We start from the raw sequence: 26,439 nt of genomic DNA, 5'->3' as shown, positions 1-26,439 counted from the left end.
AGTTAGCTGAACTAAGACCATAAAGTACAGCATGACTAGCTGCCATCACTGAAAAGATCAGATATTAAACCAACCTGTTTTGCAGAGAGAGGAGAAGCAAGACCCAGGAGTGGGGCAGTATTCTGGAGGGAGGCTGCTTTATTGTCTATGCCCAGGTCGCAGATACTAAAAGGGAGGAAGGTAAGAGCTCTTCTGTTTTCTGTACACCTACTTCAGAGTATGTTTCTACCATTCCCAAATTCTGCCACTGTGTTTTTTTTTCTTCACTTTATTCCTTGATCTTGAGTTTCTCTCAAACTGTACAAGACTGTATGTGGCATAGTCAAGCTGGTCCTGCCTTCCAGGACTGAGGAGGTCAGTCTTGCAGCTCCCTAGCCTTTGTGGTTCAAAATATATAACCTCAGAGATCTGCTTCCAACGTGGATATTTTCACTGACACCACAGAGCAAGGCTGGAATGGGAATAACCTGTGACAGAGGAGGTCTGCTTTTCTGTCCTCCCTTCATTTGCACCCAACTAGATTTTCGAGCTGCTGAGCAACTGAAGTAGAGATGCTTTATGATTGCAGCCTTCCAATATGCATTGGATTATCCTTTTAAAAATGGTTGCCTTCAAAATTTGGCTTAAAGATACGAATAGCAGAGCCTAGATGGCTTTGTTACTATCCCATAGCACTTCTACATATCACATATCTCAAGCTGCATCTTTTTTTTTGATAAAAAAAAATCTAATAGTTGCTTTTTCCAATAACTTTAAAAAAGAATATTTTTGTTGATGTGGGTTCATTTTTGACATCTTCAGTGAATATTTTGTTTGTTTCATCTTGAATATCACTGATTTATGAAATTTCTTTTTTCTTGTGACTTTCTAGATGTTTTTACGTTCACTTATTTCAGTGCAATTCTAAGAGAAATATGCTTAAAAAGTGGTTTATTTTTAAAAAGAAATGTTTAAACATTTTTTACAGCCAAAAAGGTAAGAAGTCGATACACATAAATAATTTTTTTGTGAGCTGAATTTGTATGTTGATTAAAAAAAAAAAAAAAAGAAATACTCGGTTGAAAAAGACTGCCCAACTCTCAGATCAGTCCTTTTCAGTGGAGAGTATGAACCCTTATTCTGTAGGTTCTGGATAGTTTGGCACTCCCAAGTTTCACTGTAAGGGAAGTATCAGGGAAAACACTGACCTTTCGCAGAAGATCTCTAAAGGAGGAGAGGGAAGGAAATATCCTAGCCATGCAGAAATGGTTCTACTTCAGTACCTGAGTGTCACAACTAGGAATTAATATATACAAGGCAGACATGGAGAAATTAGATGCTCGCTGCCGTAAGGAATTTACCATCTAATGGAAGCTACGGTAGGAATTTGGATGGGTCACATCTGCACTGTGCTTTCTTTTTTCACTTATTTTCCTTCTTTGCTATCGGCCCTTCCCAAACGTTTTGTCAAATAGCTTCAATACGCGGCACAGTCCCTGAGTCCCCAGGGCTTCCTGGCCAAGCAGGCATCTGAAACCAGAGGGGGACTGCAGTGAATTTGTTTAGAATATACTTTTCATAAGTGTATGGAAAAATATACATAAACATGCTACCTTCTGCTTGGGGAACACGTAAAGGGTGGGACTAGATACTTGCGAGAGGCACCGAGATCCGCAAAATGAAGGCGATGTGGAGGTGTGGGGGGAAATGAATCGCCTGTTAAATATGGAAAATGGAGTCTGCTTTTTGTTCTGGGCCTTTGGAATCTGTGGGTGGATTGGAACTGGCAGGCAGGGAGCAAACACCCACCCACCACAGGGCTGTGTGGTTCAGAAGTTTACAAGAGTGTTTGTGTTCCAGGAGCTATTGGCCTTGAAGCCAATGGAGAGGGGGAGGAGAAAAGGGAGAGAGTGAGAAAAACACTGTGGTGTTGGGGCCCTTCCTCCGAGATATTTTTTCCCTTCTTGTTTCTCCAGCTAGAGGGCTTTGGAACGGGAGCAAGACAAACAGTTACTGGGGGAAAGATTAATAGGATTTTAAGATGCACGGCGCTCACAATCCGTCATCAGGGGAGGCAGAGCCTCCAGAAACCACTGCCACCTTAATCCCCAGCGACAGTGCTCCTCGCTCCCCCTTCTCCTGCCTTTCTGCTGCCTAGTCCCACAAAGTCTGTGGGATAGAGACAAACGCAGGCTCTGCTGTATCGTTACTGCCCGAGCTGAAGACTGGTTTCTGTCACGCCGTGAGTTTAGGTTCAGAAGCTGCCCCTCTAATTGGTTGCCATCTGAGCACTGCAGATACAGAAACTGAGGCACGCAGGAACTGAACAACTTGCCCAAGGCAACAGGAAGTCTGTGGGAGATCTGGGAATAGACCCCAGATGTCCTGAGTTCTCTGCCTTAACCACAAGACCATCCTTCCTGTCGTTTTGGTAGTCCCCTCTGCTGCAGGAATTCCATTTCTGAATTGCACCCGTGAGCGGTCTATTGCACGACCCAGTGATTTACTGGCATAAGAGGCAGTCGGAAGGGAAAAAAATACCTCTCTTAAACTGACCTGCAGTTATCACTGTCCTTTCTTTACAAAAGGCAAAGGAGAAGGAGTTGGAGGGGAAAAACAAAACAAAACACAACACGCAACCAAAACTCCAGCAGCCAGAAGTAAGAGGCTTTCCCATTACCGAGCAGACTTCCTGCAAATGTTAATTTTGCTCTAACAAAATCAGGGGCTCCATGCATGACGGCCGAGTCTATCTGGGCATTTGTATTTCAGCGAGTTAAAAAAAAAAAAAAAAAGACAAACAATTAAATCCATCTAGGGAATTATTCTGCTGCTATCTGATGATGGTCAGCGTGTGCCTTACCCCTAATGGACTGAGGGGTGTCTGCTGCTTGACAGAGCTGGGGCTTTTTTAAGGTGAGGCTGGATGGTGGGAAGGGTTTCTTCATAATAAAGCACACCGCTTGGTTGATGAGCGATGGAATGGGTGGAATGTCGTGGATGTGCTCCATATTATTCCAGGTGATAGGCAGAGTTGTAGAGGATGTTGCTGGCAGGGGTTTTTAACCAGGAGCTCTTTGGTACCCTGGGAGAGATGCTCCTGGCCCTGCTCTGGTCACCCTGCAGCAGCAGGGACCGCCTGGCCTGCAGCGTTAGGTGTGTGCAGTTTGGCTGTGGGGCTTCTCAAACTTTTCTCTGTAACCCCACGGGCCGCACGCTGTGAGCACAGCCCGGGGCTGCTCTGAGAGTCAGGCCGGGAGGCCACAAGCCATGGCTCAACCCCGCCTGGCTCCCCTTCTCTGGCCGGGACGTGGGGCGCGCCGCCTCTTCCCCTCACCAGAAGGGGTCTCCAGCAACCAGGACCACCAGCAACCCCGAGCGGACCCCCAAACCCCGTGGTTTTTCGGGGGGGCAGCAGGAGGGGCTGGGGCCAGGCCCCGGGGCCCCGCCAGGGGGCGCCGCTCCCCGCTCCTTTCCCCGCCGGGGCCCCCCCCGGCCCCGCAGCGCCCCCGGTGCCGCCCGGAGGGGGAGGGGGAACCCGTCTGAGGGGGGCGAGAAGCCGTCCCCGGTGCCCCCCCGGTGCTCCCCCCCCCCGGCTCCGTGCCCCGTGCAGCCGCCGGGGCTGTGTGGGGGGGCGGCGTTCCCGGCAGAGCGCGGGGAGCTGGGCGCATTCCTGGCCGGGCTCGGCGGCGGAGGCAGCGGGGGGAGGAGGAGGAGGAGGAGAGGAGGAGGAGGAGGAGGAGGAGGCTGGGCCAGCCGCATGAGCTCAGCTCGCAGGCACTCGCAGTCCGCGCCGTGCCGGAGGAGGAGGAGGAGGAGGAGGAGCGGCGGGGATGTGCCGGGCAGGCCGGCAGCCCTGAGGGGCCAGGCGCCCTCCTGCCCACCCAGCCGCCGCGCACTCGGGGCCGCCCCGCTTCCCTGAATCCCGCCGCCCCCCCCCCCCCCCCCCCCCCCCCCCCCGGCTGGACCCAGCTTCCCTCCACTTTTCTTCTTCTTTTTTTTTTTTTTTTTTTTTAATTCTCCTTTCCTCCCCCGCTCCTTTCCTTCCTTCCTCCGGGCGGCTATGGACAGGCGGGGGAGCGCCGCAGAGCAGCAGCCGCCAGCGCGCATCTGAGCGCGGCCCCGAGCCGGGGAGGGGGCCGGGGGGGCGCCGGGGGCCGCTCGGATGCAGGCCGGGCCGGGCCGGGTCGCCCTGCTCCGGCCCGCCAGCGCCGCAGCCTCGGGGGGGCCGAGATCGTGACGAACCCGGCGGGGAAAGAGAGAGAAGAAAAGAGGCACGAGTCCGCCGAGGAGCGACAGTGGATTGCTAAAGCCGCGTGGGAAGGAGAAAAGGCGAGGGTGGGTTGGTTTGTTTTGTTTAAAAAAAAAATATTTGGGGGGGGGGGGGGAAATCCCTCGAGTGGATTTGTACCGGCGTGGAAGATAACCAGGGATTTTTGTTGTTTGTTTTGGGAATAGAAACTAAAAAATGGAGACTGTAAGTAGAAGCAGCTTCCAGCCTCATCCAGGACTGCAGAAGACCTTGGAACAGTTTCATCTGAGCTCTATGAGCTCCCTGGGTGGCCCTGCTGCTTTCTCAGCACGATGGGCACAGGAGATGTACAAGAAAGACAATGGCAAAGACCCAGCGGAACCCGTGCTGCATCTGCCTCCCATCCAGCCGCCTCCGGTGATGCCTGGTCCCTTCTTCATGCCCTCGGACAGGTCCACGGAGAGGTGCGAGACCATCCTGGAAGGGGAAACCATCTCCTGCTTCGTGGTGGGTGGAGAAAAGCGGCTTTGCTTGCCCCAGATCCTGAACTCGGTGCTCAGGGACTTCTCCCTGCAGCAGATCAATTCGGTGTGTGACGAGCTGCATATTTACTGCTCCAGGTGCACTGCTGACCAGCTGGAGATCCTCAAAGTCATGGGCATCCTGCCCTTCTCCGCTCCCTCCTGCGGGCTCATCACTAAAACTGATGCCGAGAGGCTTTGTAACGCCTTGCTTTATGGTGGCACCTATCCTCCCCACTGCAAGAAGGAATTCTCTAGCACGATCGAGCTGGAGCTTACGGAGAAGAGCTTCAAGGTGTATCATGAGTGCTTTGGGAAGTGTAAGGGACTCCTGGTACCAGAGCTTTACAGTAACCCCAGCGCAGCCTGCATCCAGTGCTTGGACTGCAGGCTGATGTACCCACCTCACAAATTCGTGGTCCACTCGCACAAATCCCTGGAAAACAGGACTTGCCACTGGGGCTTTGACTCTGCAAACTGGAGGTCCTACATCCTCCTCAGCCAGGATTACACTGGGAAAGAGGAGAAGGCTAGGCTGGGCCAGCTCTTAGACGAAATGAAAGAAAAATTTGACTATAACAACAAATACAAGAGGAAAGCCCCCAGGGTAAGTCACGCCTTTAATTCTTGTTTTAAATAGGGGCAGGGGGGGAGAGAAAGAGAAAAGCAATCTTCTGTAATGTCGCTGACGTCGATGGGTGATGTGTTACCACTGGCTTTCCTTGTAGGGTCGGGGAGCGGTCTCATCGCCTTCCTCGATCTCGCCACGTGTGCTGGGGGGCCCCTGCCCTGCGCCTCTGGCAGGGGCTGCAGGGTGATGTGTGTTTTTTTGGGGGGGTTTGGATGTGGAGCCTGATCCCTGCAACCCCTTGCTCAAGCAGGAAGCGTGTGATTTCAGCTCGGAGGAGCTTCGGGAGGGGTCAGGACAAGGAAGGAGCCGGAGAAAAATCCCGCTGGGTCCTCCAGCCCCAACGGCGAGCTGTCTGCTGCGTGCCTCCAGGGAGGGAGGCAGGGGCTGGGCTGCCTGAATGCTGCTGCTGGAACACAAACGGGGCTGCTGCGAGAGATACTGGCCGTCACACAGGCTGCTGGTGTGCGATGCAGCGCAGGACGGGGATGGAGAAGCATGTGCTTTTAGGGGAGCCCAGGGAGCCCCAGCTCCCATCAGCCGGGCTTTTTTTGCAGGTTGGGTTGTGGCAGGCTGGGTAAGCGGAGCTGCGCAGGGCCAGCTGCAGCACCTGAGGGCACACCGTGCCGGCCCCAGGCCAGCCAGCCCCTGCGGATCGGCTTTTTTAGGCGGCCTTTGTTTGCCTTTCGCTCCGAGCTGGATCCCAGAGGTGGGGGGCCAGGATCCTGTGGCTCTGGGGCTGCATCCCGGCTCCAACATCGCAGGCTGCAGGAGTTGTCCTCGGCGTGTGTCAGGAGTGGAAGGGCAGTGACACAACCCCTAACACAAGAAGCAGTGTTTAGAGCCCACGGAGAACGCTCGGTGAAATCCCTCAATTAACTTCATGAATATAATGTTAAACGTGCACACCCGCTTGGGCTCCGACACAGCTTGGAGTTGAAAACCAAACACACAGGAGGCTTGCCAGGCACCCAGGGCAGCAGCTTGGGCCCCCCAAAAAGGACCAGCCCCCCCAGCTGCATGCAGGTGCTCCCCAGGCCTGTCTCTTAGCCCCATTTCAGCCTTTTTCCCTCCTTCTCCTCCCTCCCAGGTGGCAGCAGCCAGAGGCTGTGCGGAGCCCCCTTCTCCCCGTGGCTGGAGGTAAATGTGTTTTTATGGCCTGGCTGCTTGCTGGCAGTCGTGCTAAAAGGGCTGGCAGGGCGGCTGCCTGCAGGTGTCTGCGAGGGGAGGAGAGGGCTCAGGACCTGGAGACGTTTCCCAGGTTGGGAAATGAATTTTCTAGGGCATGCTTTGTTTGGGGGGCAAAATAAAACGATCTCTGCTTTTTTATTTTCCTTCCGGTAGGGTCGCATAGCCCTGGCTTGGTCATTTCCCCAGTTTGATTAAAATGGATGTTTTTAGAGGGCTGAGTGCCTTTCCTTGCAAGGCTTCCATGGCACTGCTCAGTTGTGTGATCTGATCTGTGCCCCAGGTGAGGGTGCAGGTGGAGAAGAGGAAAAGACTGCCAAGTTTGGGCACTGCCTTGCTCTTGGTGACCTTTTAACAGGTCCTAGCTCAGAGCATGTCAAGCGCTCCTAACCCACCCACCACAATGTGCACGCAGCCCCTTGGAGGGTGGCCTCAAGGCACCTCACAGTGGACACCAAAAATGACATAAGAAAATCACAACCGTACATTTTTCCAAAAAAAAAAAATGCAAAAGTTTGTCATAATAAAACATTAAAAGTCTCTGGATAGTTTCATTTGGGAGGAGTTTGATGGGGAAGATCCGGCTGGTACGTGCTCAGGGGTCAGGGCACAAATCCCGCATCCGTGCAGAATGGGCTCCCAGTTGCCAGGCTGCGGGGTTGTCCCCGCAGCTCTTATTCACATGGCGCAGTCTTGAAGAAACCCTGACGTCGCTGCTGGGGCTTTGGATGCTTATCCTGCCTTTTTCTGTGGTCTTTGTCCATTGGCCTTAGCCAGCGGATATCATATGCTAAGGTCATTTGTGCTGGAGCCGTGTGCGCAGATAATTACGGCAAGATTTAATCTGGCTCACAGGCTGGCAGACTGTGGCCATGGGCAAGGAACAGCGGGGTGCCGTTTAGATTCCTCGTAAGGAAACGCAAGGATGATCCCGTGTCTGGGTGTTACGTTAGTCACCGCCAGCCTGTGGGGGGTTCGTGTGTCTGCTGGGCCCCGTGTCTGTCTGTGTCTGTCTGTCTGTCTCGGGGGATGAAAGTGTGAAGCGTGTGCCTTTGTGGTGGGCTTCCTCTCTGATGTAGATCTCTGCCTTGCTTTGTTCTGCTCCATACAGAGGTGGTGGTGTGGTGTGTGCCGTAATCTGCTGTGTCAGATGTTCTGTCTTCTACTTGCAAGAGGTTTTTTTTTGTTTTTTTTTTTTTTTTATCAGCTTCCCAATTATTTGTGTGTTTGTGTACACATCGGCTCGGGGCTCTGCTGGGATGCTGGTAGCTTGGGATGGATGGGACTGCTGGGCTGTAGAAGAAGCAGCAAGGTTTCTGACCTTTCCGTGCGTCTTTGTGAGGGTTGTGTGGGGAGGTCTGGAGGCTTCTGCCAGCACAGTTCTGCCTTTTAAGGCTCTGACTTCTAAATGGAGGAGCTGGGCTGGCACGAGCCCCCGCTGCAGATTGGACATACTGGCAAAACTGCCTTTTCCTCCTCCCTCCTGTTGGGTTGGTCCGAAAGCGGTGCTGCAAGGCAAAGCTTTGCCTAGATACTGAAGTCTCACCGTGTGCTCCTGTGCAGCATCTGCCGTGCCTATCTGTCCATCGCTGTACTCAGCCAGATAGGTTGGCTCAGCAGGGTTGCTTGAACGAGATGTGTGTTGCCCGGTCTTGCCACTGGCAGAAGCAGCTTCCATCTGCCTCTGGAGCTCTGAAGTCAGCAAAGGGTCCTCACCAAAAGCTGGCATGGGTCCTAACAGCTGGAGCCCCACCACAGCAGGAACCAGAGGTGTCTCAGCCCCATTCCTTACCCCCTTTCAACATTTTGATTTTTGTATCCTCCTCGTTAATCCTTGGATGAGCGGAAGATCCTTTCTTTTCCTGAGCCATTTTATAACCTCTCCATCATCCTTTATATCCTTTGCTGGGTTTTCCACCTTCTCACGAGCTCACACAGGTTTTCTGCTGTGATTTCTGTCCGGTCTCAGAGTACCAGCACTGCTGTTACATGAGGGGGAGGCCCGTTTCCCTACCTGTCTTGCATTTGATCCATGGTTACCAGCATGGAGCCCAACCGATGTTATTCTGGGCTATTTCCAGAGATTCAAAATGTGAAGAACCTGACAGCATTTCAAAACGGGGTCCTAGGAATCCACCATCAGTGCCAAAGCCTTTTTCTTGAGCTCAGCAGCTGGTGCACGTTGTGTCCTCTTGCTGGTGTAGTTGCGGCCTTGGTTTGTCTTTGAGATCTTCTCTCCACCCCACATGGAGCAGCACCGTGCTCTGTACACAGGCATGTCTCTGATGGAGCTAGTTCAAACAAACACGCCCCGAGGCTTTCTGTTTGCTGTTTCCAGGAGAGGAGGGTGGCTTCGCCTCTGCCTCTTTTCAACTTTTTTTTCTTTTTAACGTTGAACTGAGCAGAGTTTGGTGCTTCCACGTTTCCTAGCTGTGTGCCAGACATCTGTATGTTCAGTAAAACTGTCTGATCGGGCAGCGAGGGGGGATGAGAACTCTCCTTGCACACGTGCGAGCACCCCCAATGCCAGCGGGGCCGTGTTCCCAGAGCTCGGGGCCCAGCAGCACTCGGGTGAAGCAGCTGGGAGCTGGAAGCAGCCTTCTGGGTACTGACACACAAATGAGCACTTCATTTCTCAATGCCTCCCAAGCCCGGGCTGCCACAACACACGGCTTTCTCAGCTGGAGAGAGGTTTAGCCAGGTCAAGTGTGCGGCCAACTCGAAGAACAGACGCTGCCGAAAGTGGAAGAGTGTGGGGCTGCCGAGCACTGGGGTGGCTTGGGCCTTTCAGGTGCCGTGCAGCGGTGGCTGCGCTGTGTTTTGTGGCCACGTGAAACGTGATGGAGCTACGATGCGGATCTTTCTGTTCCCGTATCCCCAAGTCCTGCCTCCTGGCAGTAGCGAGTTTCTTGATCTGTTAATGGGGTATAGCAGGGAGATTCTCATTTTTGATTTCACAGGCATTGGTGTTCAGGCTGCTGGATGGATTTATTCTTCTCTGTACCAACTGGCTTGATGAATGCTCTTGAAAAACTTTGAGAGCTATGGGTTCAGGTGTTTCCCCATGGAGCACAGAAGTCATTTGCTCTCTTGCTTGCTGCTTAAGAATTCATTAGAAAATACCCAGTAAAAATGTTGAAGTCCCTAAAACACAAGTGTTGAAGCCTTGAAGGAGTACCCTAAGTTCACAAACACTTCACACCTTAGGAATAGGACCTGAAAAACCATGCCAAGCTTAAGTGAAATCCTGTGTACCTGAGGAGATGTCAGTGTTTAAGCAGACATCAGCATTTTTTTGCCAGGAGTGCAAACAGTTTTACAGATGTTGTAGGTCGAGAACAAAGAAGCAGGTACGTGCATGTGTGCGAGACACAGAGTATGCTGCAAATAATGAGCTAATGATGTTGAGTCACCTGTGGCTCTCTGTTACCCCAGAATTGTTCTGTACTTCCTGAACTCAGCCCTTGTGAGTTAGGGAGGGAATTACACAAAATCTATACTTCAGACAATCACAGCCCAAAATATTAAAATATATGCCACTGCCTTCGTTGTCTGGGCAGTCTCCCTCGCCTCTCCATCTCAGTGGTTTGGGGCTCGGCCGTGTGTTCTGCCCCAAAGAGCAGCGCGCTTTGAAGGTGGTGTGAACACAGTGTGTCGGTCGGGGAGCCTGCAGCACCTGGCCTGGCCACTGGCAGCCGGGCACGGTTATTGGGCTGCCTGGCGAGGGTGTGTTTTCCTTTGCTGGGATGAGTGTTCACGTCGGCGTTGTAAAAGCATCTGGCGGTGTCTGCGTGAGGTTGCTCAGAGCATGTCTAGACAACGCAGCGGTGAAACTCCTGGCAGCCGCCAGTACCTTATCTGCACCTCGCTAGCAGCGCTGCGGCTGCATCGAGGGGGCTGAGCCGAGCACAATTTGGGGACTCGACAAGGTCCATTGTCCATTCTTACTGAAAATCCGTGTCGTTTTTGCCTCCTAGCGAGGATATTGTGCTGAAGTTCAGGGTTTCGGTGGCACCGAGTACAGCAAGGAGTGGGCTGGCTCCCTGCTGCTGGTGATAACGAAGGACTGGAACTCACACTGCTGGCTTAGCCGGCCCAACTGCTTTGCCACTGCACCGAGTTGCATCTCCATGCAAAGTATCAGACACAAAAAACCTCATTACACTCTTGTGTTTTTTTTAAAGGCAGACTGAGTTCCCGAACTTCATGCTGTAATTCTTATTTAGAGGGAGCTCTCATGGAAGAGTTGCACTAAATCTGACGGGGTTCTTGGAAAGAAATTAAAGCATGGACAGAAGGAACTCCAGCTGGGCTGTAGGAAATCTATCAGTAGAGTACTGTCAGTTGCTAAGCTAACCTGTTTCATTTGAGTGGCCATAGAACACTTAAATCAAATTGATTTTCATGTAAAGGAAGCATTACTTTAATGCGTAGTAATATAACATGCCTTTATTTTAAACTTACCAATTATAATGTTAATAATACATTTTATTAGAGAATTGCTAATTTGCATCTGTTTTCTGCATTTTGGAAGTACAGATTAATAAGCGTGTATCTCCATTTTTACTTTTAGTGCTGTTCCACTCAGTTTCTGCTATAGTTAGTGTGTGTCACTCTGGGGGTGGACAGAATTCATGGCATTATTATCTTCGTGCCCACCTTGGGTAGGCAGGTATGTCTTGTATGGTTCTTGTCTTCATTGCCACTGCAGATTCAGCCTCAGACTGTTACCAAAATCACCTGTTGAGATATTTTCTGGAGCATCCGAGGTTAATTTGAAAGTTTGGGGCTTGGGGCTCGTTCAGCAGTTCTCACTCAGGCAATCAGCAGGCGCACTAATTGGAACCAGTTTGCCCACAAACCACAGCAGACTTGTCTCTGTATCAGACTTCCTCCCGTGCGTGCTGGCGGTGCTTGCAGCCGTGGGGAAGAGGGGCAGATCCTGAACCGACATGCGCCAGGGTTAACACGGAGTGGCTGCAGTGAGCTTGTGGCCGTGCCCCCACCTTTACAGGACTGTGCCAAAGCCGGGAGTGGGCCTGTTTTGGCACTGCAGTGTTTTTGTTTTGCTCAATAACTAGGTTTTGGTCCCGTAGGTGTTTGGGGGTGCTGTGACCTGGGCAGGTCTTACTGAGCAGGGCATTGGCTCCTGCAGCTGGAGCTGCCTCTGGACAGGGAGGCCTTTGCCTGCTGGTTGCTCCATGCACCATTGGGGTTTCAGGTTGCTGTAGGTACCTAATGGTGATTTTGTTCTTTTATGTAGGATTTGTCAATCTCTATGTTTCAGCATTTTAGCTTATTTTTTTCTCCTGATGGGGAAATCTCTGCAGCTGGGACCAGGGCCAGCCTTGCTTTTCCCCAGTGCAAGCTGAAGGGCCATAAACTTAGCCTCAGAATTGCATCAGGTGCAGCTCTTTGAACATGCCTCGTGTGCCCGCGTTGGGCAAACCTGCTGGCAGGCAGCTGCCGGCCGCTGTGTGCCCGGCTCATTGTGCTGCTCTGACCTTTGCTTGGATGAGGTAACGAAAACAGATACAAATTGAAGCCCTGATCCTGCCAGCGTTTCATGGCCAGGGCTCTGGGAGAAGCCAATGGGAATTCCCCCGTGTGGGTCTCTTATCGCTGCCTCCATCTCTGGCTTGGTCGCTGTCACTTTTGTTTGGGTTTCTCCAGGCTGGGTGTGTATTAAAACAACCTGCTAAGCAACATAATGGCATTTTCTGTTAAATGCAGGTGTCCTGCCACCCTTACTTATATTAAGTAGTCTTTGAGTTGCTTAAGCAGTTATACTTAAAGTCAGGAGAGACGTCCACGAGGCCAGAGGTTGTGCAGAAACTGCAGCCTCGCTCTGCATGCTGGAGATAAGCAGCAAAGGAGCGAATCGATAGCCCGGGTTCTGGCTTTGTTGTTCATTGATTGATGTACAGTTACCTTTGCACATGCTTTGTAGAAAATGTGACATTTATTTATTTTTTAATTGAAACCCTTTCTGTTTTGGTGCGACCATCATTTGGACTGGAAGCACGAGAACTGCTGAGGTTTTACAGAGCAGCAGCGCCACAAAACAAAATCTTCAGGTGGAGCAAAGCACTTGGCTTAGTTCTCCTGGGGAAGATTTCAGGGATATGTGCAGAAGACCTGCACCCCTGAGCTTTGTTCCTCGCCCTCTGTTCCGTCAATGGTATCATTTTATAGAATAAGGTCATTGACTTGGATTGCTCATTGGTTTCTCAACCCTTTTCACCAGCCAGTTTGTGTAATGTCTGTCTGAAATGTTGAGTAAGGGCATTGAAAGAGCAGACAGGATATCAAGTGTTAGGAAGTCTGGGTTAAGTATAACAGACAGTGCTGGCTGCTGGAAGGGGAGCAGCCCCTTGAGCTCGGTTACAGATCGGTCTCTGTGGAAACAGCAGGCTCGGGGCTCTGCGTCGCTCTCCCAGCGCTTCCCCCCTACACCTATATAATTAATTGTGTGTGGGTGCACCTCTTTTCCAGAGATGTCTTCCTTGTTTCTTTGTGGCACTGAATTGTCTGTAATGTCTCTTTCTAAGGATTACATAAGTTTAAGATGATTTCTCCACTGGGAGAATTATGCAAGTTTAAACTGAAATGTATTTAGAGAGCTTTTATGGATGTGTTTTCTGACTTGCAATGCAGAGGGTGATTTATTTGCATCCTTAATTGGACAACATCTGCTGGGGTTGGGAGAAGAAACATTTCCTATCTTTCCACTGTCATAACCCATGTTTTCATCAAGCTCCCTCCGCTTACTACATGCTCATGGCTCTGACTCTTCATGCCCAGGTGGAATCAGCCAGGAGCTGAAGTTGGACACTTCTGGGGAGGAATCTGCAGAATTTGTAATTCATATCTGGAGACAAAAAAAAAAAAGCGGTATGTGCCAGTGGCACTGATAAAATCAGGAATAGTAACACCTGTTTTCTATCTTTAGATTTTCTCCTTTTGTAAGATGTTGCCTTTATTGCCATTAAACAGAAAACATGGGTGGTGAAGCTGGCCAGCTCCGTCAGCGAAGACAAGGGTCTAAAATATTTCTGTAATGCTGCTCTTAGTGAGCTGTGACCATTGAGTAAAAACTTTCCTTCTGGTTTTCAGCACAGTTAAGCTGTTCTGTGACACCTAATGCAGGAGAAGAAAGCTACTGCACCCACGTGCGTTTACTGAATTTGAAGAGGCCAAAGTAACCTCGTTACTTTAACCTTGGTTAAATGGGAGCTGTGCGAAATCTGGCACCTGACCTGTGCCTGCAGCCCTGATCAGTTTCACTGGGGGAGCTGCACAGATTGAAAGAGCTGCCCATGCAGATCGGATTGCAGAAAGGAGATCCTGATAGTCGTTTTCTTTCTATTATTATGTAATGCAGAAGTGCTGAGTATCTTGGACCGCATACATAATGCTTGTAGATGATTTTTCCAGGATCTAGCTAACAAAATTAATTCCACTGTATTAAAATGTATAGGTTATGTGTGGAGCCGGCTGCTTACTAAAACAGATATTGTAGTAGTGCCAATTAGAAACAGTGAATTACTTCAAATAATTAAAAACCACACTCCTTTACATATTAACTTTTGCTGGGTCCAGTATTTTATTTGACAAGTATCTTTAAAAAACAAAATGGAAAAATCCTCTGGGTTATTCCAGAGGTTTTCATCTTTATAGCAGTAGAATAAATTTTGGAGCTTTTATACAGAATAATTGACCAGAAAAGCAGAAAATAGACAGTATTGTGGTCTGATTTCAGTAGCCTTCATTGATATTATGCATTTCAGATTTACGCTTCTGTTATTAAGAATTTCTCATTGTTGTATGTTAAGCACACTTTTCTAAAATCCCTTTGCTCTAGAGTTGACAAACTCGCCTGAGTTCAAAGATAATGGAGTCTCGTGTAAGTTGGAGGGGAAAAAAATAAAAAATTTCACCATTCTTAACTCCCCCCTAGCAGTTTCAGTTTATTTGGTGGGTGTGAATTATCTCACCCATGCTGCTATGATTTAGAAATATGCTTTTGAAATAAATGGATTTAGAGTGGTGCAGAGCTGCTGTGAGAAGTAAATCAGACTCAAAAGAGCCCAGACTGCAGCATTAGGTCCATTATAGATATTTCTTTGTTCCCATTCATTCCCTAATAAGAAACATGCTGTGCAATGGGTTCCTGCACTAATACATCCAGAGATGTAGCTTTGTTTGGCTTTTTGCCTTTTTCTTTTTTGCTACACGGTGTATTTTTTTTTTATTTTTTTTTTTTGCAAAAAAAGGTGGAGGCCAATAAACAGAGGACTGAAGATGCAAGTGAGGAAATCTTTGTATTCAGCAGCAGATAGTGGTATGAGTGGTGTAATGTGCTCGATTATCCCATTCTGGGGGTATGCAGAGCTACTGCTCAGAGGACTTGGTGCATGCAGCATAGAAAATCAGGAGTTCCTTTGCTAAACCCTTGATTTCTAGATTCATATTTAGGTGAACATCTACTTTGTAATGGACTTTCTGATCTGTCTTTAGCCCTTTTGATTCTAGACCAAAGATCATGTGTGGTATTATTAAATTCTGACAAACAAAATAAATAAAATTACTGGAATACAAAGGAAAAAGGGATTTGGTGGGACAAGGGGGTGGAGGGAGTTGGCAGTGCTCTGCTTGTATTTACCACATGCCTTGGTCGTTCCTTATAGCTCTGTTTATCTTACCCATGTGTCTTTCAAGTAAATTAGGTCTTTTTGCAGTTTTTTTAACAATTAACCTAGCCATGATGAGGCTTGAATGAATCTCATCTGCACACCTGTTTAATATTAAAGTTCAAGCATTCAGTGCTTTGTGGCTTTAGCTTGAAATTCAAGTTGCTTTGAGTCATCCCTTTCGTCTTTTGTTTGGGTGGAAAAAAGGAGTGGCAGTAAACGGCCCGCAGCTAAGAAATGAAAGAGTTGAATTAGGTTTTAGAAATGTTAGTCTTGGCATTTGGGACATTTGCATTTGTACAGATTGTCACGCTTCCCTTTATTTGGGATACAGCAGTTCAGTGCTCAGGAGAAAAAATGTTCTGTATCTTTTTCCCAGTGGTGCGACACGCGGCCACTGCACTGGAAGAGTTGGAAGGAGCTGGAGCATGAGCTGTGGTTTCCTATTCTGCCCAGATTGCTGGTCACCCCAGCAGTGGGTTATTGCCCCACCTGTGTTCCCAAGCTGTGGTGCGCGGCTGAGGTTTTTCTGACAACAGCTTCTAATTCTGTGAACTGAGGAACAGCCTGGTCTTTAAAAACAAACAAAAAACCCCAGTCAATTAGACCTAGGTTGGGAAGAAATTGATTTTGGTGGAGTTGGTAAAGCTTCATCAGTTTGGGTGTAGCTATTGGGGAAGCTACACCAATGCCAACTGCAGGGACAGTAAATATGGAGTTCCTGGGGGCAGCAGCCCCTGCCTTACACCACTCAACTGCCAAGTTTAGAAGTGTGTGGACGAGTTTTAACTTTTGCTGGTATATAAAAGATAGTTAAATGATGCAGTGGTTGAGACCTTGGGGGTCTTTAATTGGTTTATTTTGTCTGCTGTCCATGAAGATTAGTCGCGGCATCAGCGTCGTCATGCTGCCACGCAAACCATGCCAGGAACTGAATCAAGTAAGGGGAAGAAATAGGAGATGCTTCAAAAGAGACCCCGAAGTACAAACGTAACTGGCGTGCGGTGGTGCCGTGCTTCATGTCGGGGAAGGTCATTCTGGCAATGCTGTGTTTGGGGGTTTGACTCCAGTGAAGTCAGTGGGCTTGGCCCAAGTGCTTCCAATTGCATCTTTGTGTGGAAATCACTTGTCTTAGCTTCTGCCTGTGGCTAGTGTTTCCTCTGTGGTTATAAAGTGGTGGTCAAATTCTGCTGAGATTTTGCAAGGGGAAGTCCCGATCAATTCACGGGAGTTCAGTGGGATTTCTTTCCAGAATTCTATTCTGCATTCACATTCTGCTTTTACAAACGTACATGCAAATTTAACATTTAGGTTTTCTAAGAATGCATCAACTTTGCTCTTGTTAGCTGGACTAAGGCATCTCGATTTGATTTACGTGGATTCACAGTAATCAAACTTCATCTGTTTCTTTCTAAGAAAAGAAATTCTAAGAGGGATGTTCATTCATCTCCTGGCAGAGCAGCTGGATCCCATCTTGGCAGATGTGAAAACCCTTACATTTATGTTGCTCCCTTATTTAGGGGGGATTTTTTTCTTGAAATGAGCTCTTTTATTTATCAGCCCCCTCCTCAAACTTGTGATTCCCTTGGTTAAACCCATAATGTGCAGTCACGTTGGGATCGATCTCTGGGTGGACAGTTTGGGTGTCACCATGCGAGCATTGGGGCTCAGGGGAGAGAAACATGGAGACACATGGATCCTGTTTCCACCAAATTTCTTAACTAGGGGAAAAAAATGCCCGTTTTTTGCTTTCCTTTTAAAAATTGCAACAAAATTTGCTTTAGATTATAATTGCAAAGCAACAATCGAGTTGCTCCAAATTCACTCTGCAGTCGACCTCAGTAGCCGTGCAGACGCTCCCCTGAGCTGGCATGCTGGCGTTCCTGTGGTGCCATTGCTGGGGCTGATGCTCCTTTCTGGGGATTACGTTTCTGTAGGACTGAGCTGAAATGCTATGCTGGAAAACTTCTTAAATGAGGGGTACGGCAGATCCGCGTCCTAAAGTAGCTATTTGCAGAAGTAGATTCGCGATTGCAGCTCCGGGGCTGCTCTTCCTGCCGCCTTGGTGACTGGTTGTGGGGTGGGGGTTGGTTTTCTTCCCAGCTCCTTCAGCAGGCCCTTTGCCCGGGTGCATCTTGGGATTTCCCTTTTGCTGAATGGGCTGCTTGTTCGCCAGGGAGGAAGTGAGGTCCCCCTGGATGCGGCGGGGCAGCCGCCTGCTTCGCATGCAGGGCACACGGGTGGGGGGAATGCTCGGAACCGCTGCACCAAACCGGCCGTGCCTTCAGCCAGCATGGCAGCTGCCCCCTTCGTTGGGGAGAATGTTAGAGTAGGCTTAAATAACATTACAAGTGAAGTAAAGATGGATATATATATATATATCAGATGAAGGTTTTTTTTAAAAAAAAGAAAATAAAAATTGTCCTTCTGGGTATGTGACAGGAAGGCGCTGCTGGTGGCTGCCAGCCCGACTTCCACGGCCCCCCTGAGCTCAGCGAGCTGCGTTGTGATGGGCTCTCCTCTCAGACTGGAGTTCAGAAGTGGCCACGGTTCTTGTGTCGCTCCCAGCAACGTGAGCTCTGTGCAGCTTCATTGCAGTTCAGTTTCTCCTAGGTAGTGCAACAAGTGCCCTAGCAGAAGAGAGTAGCTCTTCCAGGCTTAATGTGGGGCTGCTTCAGCTGGGAGCAGCAAAGTCTGCACAAATGATGAGTGTTGAAAATGTTTTTTTTTTTACATTGCTGATTGTTTGACAAGGATCAGATGGGCAAGTTGCAGGACCATTCAGAAATTACAGTGGGCAGCTGTGTTTAGCTCTGTCCGCAGTCCTCGTTCCCCTCCCTCAGCAAGGCAGCAGGAGATCAATTCAAAAACAATTTCAGGGTTTAAAAACCACCCAACCAAACCGCTTATGTGCGTCACGCTAAAGAGATCATCATAAGGACTTTTGATAAATCCACCTCAATGTCCATCTCGTCATATAAAAGCTCCATGCAGGGGAGGTGCAGCTCCCAGCTTTTGCTGTTTGAATACTCAGTTGTGGCAGCGAGCCCACTACTTGTTGTGGGTTCATGTACGTGTTCCAGGATGCGATTGTTTCCATTTCTGGTAGGGGCTGCTGGTAGGATAACAAGTTAGTTCTTAGTTTATTGGGTTAAGAAGCCTCACTTGAAAAAGTGGGCTACTCAGAGATAGCTCAGATCACCAACCTTTTTTTGGGATGTTTTACAAGTAGTAAATTTGGTGGTGGTCCTGCAGAATCCTGTTACAGTCACGGTGCAACTCGCTAGGCATCACAAGTGTCCTGATGTTGTTATCAGGGGCTACATAGCAAATCGTTTTGCCCTGAGATAAATGAGACAACTGGGTTTTGTTCTGCTTCTATTTTTTCTAATCCAGCAGATCAGAACTGAGAGAAGTTGATAGTGTACAACACCACTTTGTAGCCGTGGAAGTATCTCTGTTGTGCAAGTACAACATCCAGAGCTGGAAGGAAGTGCTGTCGTGCAGACAGCAGATACATCTGGGTTTCAGATATCTGAATTTGCTGGCGTGCACAGTGGGTTTGTATTCTACAGAGTCCCTTCATTTAAGAAGGGAAGTGTGTTAGCATCATTTCTACAGTAGTAACCTTCCAGGTGGGAGCAGGTACTAACTTTCCTGTGCTCCCAGCCCAAAACAAGGAGTCCGTTTGTGCTGCGAGGAGGTTGTGTTTCAACTCCAAATCCTGGTCCACTTAAACACAATTACAAAAGCATCAGCTGGCATCCTTGGAGCAGGGAAGTTCCATCCTGCATGCTGTCGGTCGTGTATAAGCACTGCAGCTGGCAGCTATGTGCCTGTTTTCCTTGACTCTAGTTGATCTCACAGTCCAAGGGTGCTTTTTTTCTCCCCCTACTATAGGCCTGAAAGTTTTTGCCTCTTGAAGTTCTCACTAAGTTTAGTGGCAGAGAGGGGCCAACATTGTTACTACTTCTTCCGTTGTTAACAAAATCAATATTTTTTTTTTAATGTAGGAATTGATTTTCTTGGGCATAAAACCAGTGCTGAGAGTAACTGAGAGCTGTGCACATGAGCAGACAGCGACGGCAGGTTGAAGTAGGGCAGGAGTTGGCGTGGCTGTAAAACATTTCCTGCACTTCTGGATGTTACGGTTGGAGTCAGCTATCGTGTGCTGATGTTTTAGAAAAAATGTTGAAAATCTGTTGAAAACTTCCCCTTCATTCAGAAACTGTCATTGCTTCTTATTACCCTTGGTTTATTCCTTAGCCTTCTGCAGCACAAGAAAGGGCTTGTGTAACGCCCGAGCCATTCCCGTTCCTCGCTGAATGATATGCAAATCTAGTCAATTAAGCAGGGGGGATTTAATTAGCAGTTTAAGTTCATGTGTGAAGTGTCTTGCCTTAATTACTTAACAGTTTTGTTGCAAATTTGCGAAGTTTTTTTTTTCCACCGAACTATCAAAACTGTGATTTTTGGGGGGGGGTGGGGAGGGGTAACGTTGAACGCTGGGTATTGCCCCGCGGGCCTGACCTCTGCACTGCCGCTGTGTGTGTGCCCCTTTGTTTGCAAAGCTCTTTTCAGAGCTGTGGCGAGAAGGCAGACTGTTTATTGTCTCGGAGTAGAACAATACCTTTTTTTTTTTTTTAAAAAAAAAAAAAAAAGGATTTTTCTACTTAAAATGTGGAGTGAAAGGCCGTCTGTTTGTTCTGCTTTGGGAGCTGGGTGACACCAGAGTTGTGGTATCGGGGTGGCTGCCTCCTCGAGCTGCCCTGCCTTACGCTAACTCGTTGCCTTTGTTGCCAGTTCTGTCTGGGCAGGTCGTTTCTCTGCCCCGCTGCAGAAAGGCAGCGTGGTGCTGTGTCAGCTGCAGAGCTGGGGGAACCCGGCACGAAAACCCAAAATATGGCCATACTGGTGCAGAACTGCGGCTGGATTTTGTATCCCAGCTTTTCACTGGGGATGTGTGAGCGGCACCATTTCGTTCTGCGACACTTCAGGCTGTCCCTGCCATCCCGATCTCAGTACCAGGGCGCTGTTGGCTTGGGGTCTTGCATTTGCACCCTGCCTGAAGGAGCAGACACTTGGGAGCACGTCTGGAGCTGGGTGGCTTCACCAACAGCTTCTTAGGATGGTAGGTGTAGGGCTTTTATGGCAGGAGTGCCCTAGTGCAGCTGGACAGTATCACAGCGACGTGCTGATGGCGACTCCTTCTCCTGCCTGCAGCCTACAGCCGTGGCTCACCGCGTGTGTGTGCATGTTTGTGCCTAGAGGAGAGGCTAGGGAGGAACAAGAGCAACATTTTCACTTAGAGCCCTCTGCACCGCAGCCTTGCAGGTATTTGCCAGCAACTCTTCTAAAGAATTTCTTTAGACTCATAGATAAGCAACTCCTGCACTAGTTGTAGGGAGCAGTTCAGCACCCGTGCTGCTCGCATAGATCTTAAATAATTTACCAAGTGCCCGGATAGTGCCAGCAGTAGCAGTGTTGGTGAAATCACTGCAGTCAGCAGACATCCAGCCTGGGCAACAGGCTAGGAGGTTTGATTAAAGGACCCCGTTTAGAGACTTACGGTGGTACTGTATGATGAGAAGCTCACCCTATTAATAATTCTTTTTATAAAAATGGGGAAAACATTTCTAAACCAGTGCTCTTCGTTTCATGCATCTGCTTTTATGAAATGCCTTTGTGAAACAAAGCCACGTGAGAAATAAATGAACAAACAAATAAATAAATAAAGGTACACTTCTGACGTGTAGTATTTCAGCCCTGCTGTGTCTGTCCCCCAGTAGTACAAATGGGAATATCAGGGCTTACTGTGGCACTGGGTGCTGCTCCCTTTCCGCAGAGAGCTGCAGGACGTTTTGTACAGTCCCATCTTGCTTGCTGATTGCAGTGTGGGCTGGTCAAGAAAGCAAAAGTTAACAAACATGGACTCTACTGGCTTGCTGGGTTTCCAAACAGAAGTGTAGATGCAGTGATTTAAAAGCTTCATTTTACCTTTAATCATCATCCCGTTTCTAAAAATGTGCTAACAAATAACATCCAACTTGTAATGGGGAGTGTTAACTCCATATTTTTTTCTGTGGTTTTCTAAGCTAGATTCCAGGGACGTTTTCGTCCAGTTTATTATTATTAATCTCATTAAGGAGCTGTATTAGTGCCATTCTATTTTTAATAGAATCTCTTTCCAGTTTGGCCAGGGCAACCCTTTTGTTGAACCTTCTTTGGGACTGTGTTCCCATGTGCTGTGAAGGCGCTGACACATGACCTCGTTACACAGAGAAAATCCTAAATGACCTGCCCCTTGCCAAACCTATCACAAAGCTACCCATCACCCCCTTTTCAGGATCCCAGATGGTAAATAGCAGCAGGAGGTGAAAGGGGAGCTTTGTCTCCATTCTGAGGCCTGTTTTAAGTATTCTGTGTCTGTCTGTTTCCCTCTGCTTTTCCCACTCTGCCCATAAATTAGCAAGCCAGCTTTTCTGACAAGGGAAGACAAAATGTCCACGAGCTGCAGTAACATCACCTACCCGGGAAGGGTTGTGAACATTCTGCGTTTCTGCTCTGGCTGCTTGGGATCTTCATTTGGGCAGAACTTCTGCCTGGCCTGCTCGCCACAGCATTTAGGGAAATGCAGCATTCCCTAGGAACCAGGCAGCGGTTGTAATTGCTGTCGCACCTTCAGAAGAGGAGGCTTCCCTCACATTCACTCATGCTCCGCCCTGGGTGGCTGGGCTCCAACCATTTAAACATAAAAAATCCTGCAAAGATCTGCCTGTCTCGTTCTGTTGTTTCTGTAAAGCCAAAGTTGTAAGAGAAGCGGTGGTTTCTGCTCGATGGGGTGCTCTGGGAGCAGCGAGTAATGGGGTTTATCAGGAAGGGGACAGAGGGCAAAGCAGGAAACTTTGCCATTTTTTTTGCCATACTGTCAGCAGTTTTCATATTCTGGGGACCTAATGGTTCTGAGAAATGCTGAGATGTGTTAGCTGTGCGTGTACCTGTCTTCACTGGGACAGGTTGGTTGGTTTGCAGTAATTAAGACCCTGTGTTCCCTTTACTCCTTTCTAACTCCCAAACCACCCTGCATTCGTCCCCAGGCTCAGGTCTGGCAGCACTCTGCTCGGATTGGGGCTGCTGAGCCGAAGTGCCCAAGGCTGAACAGAGGCTGTGCATCCCCTGCCTTCCTGGGCATCTTTCTTTTAAACTAATGAATATTAACAAGGAAAGGGGAGTAGGAGTGCAAGGTCTGCTCACTGTCTGGTACCTTGGCTGTTACATTTTGTGTTTGCAGTGTTGTTGTGGAGGTCCTCCTGTAGGATTAGCAGGGCCCTGCCGAGCCTTTGGATGCCAAGTGGGTTTCAGCTGGGGAGCTGCTGGGAGGGATTGAAAGCAGTAATGCTTCTTCTGCAAGTGCTGGGGCTCCAAAACCTAGAGGGACTTCAGCTTTGACCATTTATTAATAAACCTTCATTTTTAAGTGACGAGAAGGGTTACAAAAAAGCGAGGGAAGAGCTTGTGTGTCTTTTGGCTCTGTTTTCTGGGAAGAATACTCTGTTTTCCACGTTGGAAGTTAATTAGTACAGTGTTTTTTTTTTTTCTTTTTTCCTCCTCTGGGATCTCCTGTGTGTCTTCTGACCTGTAATTCTCTATATAGTCATCAAGTAAAATGGATGTGAAGGGCTCAGTTCTGACACGTTGTGTTTTGACAGCACATTTTGTTCATACTGAGTCAATACTTCTGAAGCCGTCGTTGCTTGGTCACTTTAATTTGACATGTACCTCGCTGCTGCCAAAACTCCTTTTGGCTTCTGCCCTAACACCAGTCTACTGCTCCTGTCACTTCCTCTGACTGTCAGCCCTGCTTTTATGGCTGCACAATGTGCAACAGCTCACTAGGGAATCGATCTGCCTGAAAATTAGTCATTCTATAAAGGAGAGTCGCAAAAATTAACCCAACAAATGTTCTGGTTAACCAACGGAGTGGGCAGGTCGGGGAGGGTTGGTTGCTTTGCTCCCTGGCATTATGTGTTCCTAGTTGAGATTGCCAAAGCAACAAACGTTAAGTGCTGGCCTATGGGCTGGTGCTGTATCATGCAGCCAAACAACACAAGGAGCAGAGCAGTGGTGGGAGGATAGCTTGGGTGGAACCAAACAGTGCTTCTTCAGCCCTAGCTCCTCTAATTTGTTAAAGCCCTGTATAGTAGATGGTAAAGATTAGCTCAGGATATTATTTTTTTACACCTTATTAGGCTGTTGCTCTAAACCAGGGGCTTCTTTGAATACATTTTTTCTCTCTCTCTCTCTCTTTTTTTTTTTTTTTTTTTTTTTTAAGAAGGCTTTCTGGTGGCTGAAGCTCTGAAGCTCTAACATGAATAGAAATAGTGTCTCCCTCTTCCTTTTTCGTCCTACTCGAGGCTCGCACAGAGCCAGCCCTGGGGTCTTTTTTTTCTGTGTGGTTGGCAGAACAGAGAGAGGGAGAGCCAGGGAGACCATCCGGGCCCCCGGTGCTGTCACGAGAAGAATAGCGGTGCTGTTACCGCTAAATCCAAGGGGACAAGCTTGTGTATGTGTGCTGCAGCAGCCAGCGGGCTGAATTAGTGGCATTTAGGCACTGCTAAGAGGCTAATTGAGTCACTGGTACTTGCTGATTAAACCAGCAAATCCAATAACATATGGATGTGCATGTTCATGGTTGGGTCTGTGCTCTATGAAAATTAAGCATGCTGGGTTTTAACTCTTTCGCTTGAGCCCCTCAGTAGCTTACAGAATATCAGAGCGTTTAGATAAATGCCTTGGGGGGATCAGATTTATTTTATTCTTCTCATCGTCCTGCTCTGTACAGTGGTGTCAGATGGGAGGGCATTAAAGCGGCTCCCTTGCCAGTTTCTCAGCTCTTCCAGTTTAAGAAATGCAGCCTTCACGTGGGACAGCCAGAACTGCGAGGTGACAGAAGGTGAGGAGCTGAGGCCATCCCCGAGGTGCACCCATGCCATGGCGGTGTGACAGAGGAAGCCTTTGTTGGCAGCCACCTTGCACCGCTCTGCCCTCCTCAGAAGTGTGGCAGTGCCATGCAGGAGGTGGGTGCACCACTGCCTCCGAACAGTTCCAGCAGAGGCACAAACAACTCTGCTGCCGTCTGTAACGAGGATTGCAGCATAAAGACAATCCCAACTTCACCTGGCTTGGACAGGGAGTACGGAGAGAACCTGCAGAGCTGACCTGAACTCGAATACACCCTTGCAATCTATTTTGCAATGCCTTGTTGCTCCCGAAATCTGCCCACAGATGCAGGCCCAGCTTTGCTTTTGCTCACGGTGGTTTTCATAATGATTGTGGCTTGATTGACTTGAGTGGAGTTATCCCTAATTCACAGCACCATAACCGGAGAGCCAAAGGAGATCCGTGTGTTTTTCTTTGAAGTACGCAGCGCTCGCAGGGAGGCTGTTGTGCTGAGGGCACGTTGCTTTCAGTGCTTCTTTTTAATTTTGTTTTTAACTTTTCAGAAGAATAAGACGCCTCTCCATCTCAACCAGAAGGACGTGTATGAAAAAATAGTGCGACTCACAGAGGCGAGTGGTGGGTTCAGAACCTCGTGAGTCACTGCCGCGAGATTGACAGTTTGGGAACACGAGCGCGGAGGAGTGAGGACGGGATGCTCAGGGGCTGATGAGATAAGGGAATCTATAGAATGTCAGCAGAGGGGTCAGCAGCAGCGTGCGTCTCATTCCAGAGTTAAACTCAGGCATTGGGAAATGGCATTCCTTGATGGCAAACACGATCTGACAGTTCTCAGCTAGCTGCACCGCTCTCCTCCTCCTCCTCTTCCTCCCCCTCCTCCTCCTCCGGCCCCCTCCCTTCAGCTGCATATCAGCGGATGCTTTGGATATCGTGTCTGTTCTTGCCTTCAAAGCAGCAACAAGAAAATATTTAAAGCCACAAGCACACCTCAGAGGCTTTGCAGGGTAAGTCGGGTTAGCAAGAAATTTGGGTACCTGAAAAATCACGTCCCTGTTCAGACAACTCACTTGGTAGGGCTGCCGATCTGTTTCATCTCCCATTCAGAGATTATTAAGCTTTGCTCTAATTTTAGCACCTAAATGTTGTCTCTCCGTCTCCTTTCTTTTTTCCCCCCCATGCATGCGTATGTGAAAGAATTTCCTCCTGTTCGCGGGCAGGCCCAGGCTGGATCCGCTGGTGGAATTACCTCCATAGGAGTTCATTCATTCCTCCTCTCAAATTACTTGGCGTTTGCTAGGGAAAATTTGCTCATGGGTGGTGGGGAAGGAACTGTCCTCCCCTTGTTACCCAGGGTGCAAGGAGGCTGAGGCAAGAGAGCTTTTGTGGCCCCCGCTCCTGGCACCATGTCACTGGGTGACCTTGGGCGAGTTCCTTCACTCCTCCGTGAGACTGGCCCGGCAATGTTTTCCTCCCTGCCCGACAGGGCTGTCGAGAGGATTTCTGTGAAGCGTTTTACATGCATGCAGGATTATATTATTATTGCTGAGTGTTGTTTTTTTATGAATATGTATGAAAGGTGCTAAGACATTGCCTCACCTTGGGCCTCACACGCAACTCATTACAGGCTGTGGTTGCTGTGAATTTATGTAATGGAGGAGATGGAAGAGATTAGGAGCGCTATCCCCAGAAACTGTTGACACTCTCAGAAGAGAAAGTGGCAAACCCCATTTCTCCCTCCCTAATTAGCACTGCATTAAAAGAAGAATGTATTTTTTCTGATTACGCAGTGTTTGGGGGATGGGGACTGGGAGGGCTCCCATCAAACTGAGTGCGTGTTACTTCCCCACAGACTTCTTGTGAGACCCTAACTGCAGCTCTTGCTGAGGGAGCAGGGAAGAAATGATGAAACGTGGTGCTCAAGTTGTATTTCTGAGTCCCGACAGACCACCACAGCAGGGGAACAACCGCGCAGGAACCCGCAAGCAGGTTGCACAAGCGCCGTCTCCAGGGTGTCGCTGCAGCGGTGTCAAGGAAAACTTCCTCTTCCAGCCCGCGCTGCCGTGCAGCTGTGCTCAGCGCCGTGCCTGGGAGGCGGCTAGCCTGCAAGGGGAACAAGGGGTGAGCCCCGGCTCCTTTCGTGTCCTTCCAGAGGGGAGAAGGGGCGGGGCCGCCGCCAAGGTGACCGCAAAAGCCCCGTGGTGCTGAGGGAGCACTTCCTTG

The 26,439-nt window shown here is 49.0% G+C and overlaps 1 protein-coding gene across 2 annotated transcripts in view; it reads left to right on the top strand.

The window, feature by feature from the left end:
• The first annotated feature begins 4,061 nt into the window (after positions 1–4,061).
• The window catches only part of SKI (SKI proto-oncogene), a 102,081-nt gene continuing 79,703 nt past the window's right edge, over positions 4,062–26,439 (top strand). The window contains exons 1-2 of one of the 2 annotated variants that reach the window (XM_032201380.1): positions 4,062–4,317; positions 4,438–5,359. In XM_032201380.1, coding sequence (XP_032057271.1) covers positions 4,448–5,359 — 912 coding nt within the window. In that variant the 5' untranslated portion in view covers positions 4,062–4,317; positions 4,438–4,447. The other variant, XM_032201381.1, reaches the window with a different exon arrangement.

The sequence above is a fragment of the Aythya fuligula genome, chromosome 21 (assembly GCF_009819795.1).
Source record: "Aythya fuligula isolate bAytFul2 chromosome 21, bAytFul2.pri, whole genome shotgun sequence".
Taxonomy (NCBI): Eukaryota; Metazoa; Chordata; class Aves; order Anseriformes; family Anatidae; genus Aythya; species Aythya fuligula.
This window is presented reverse-complemented; position numbering and strand designations above follow the sequence as displayed.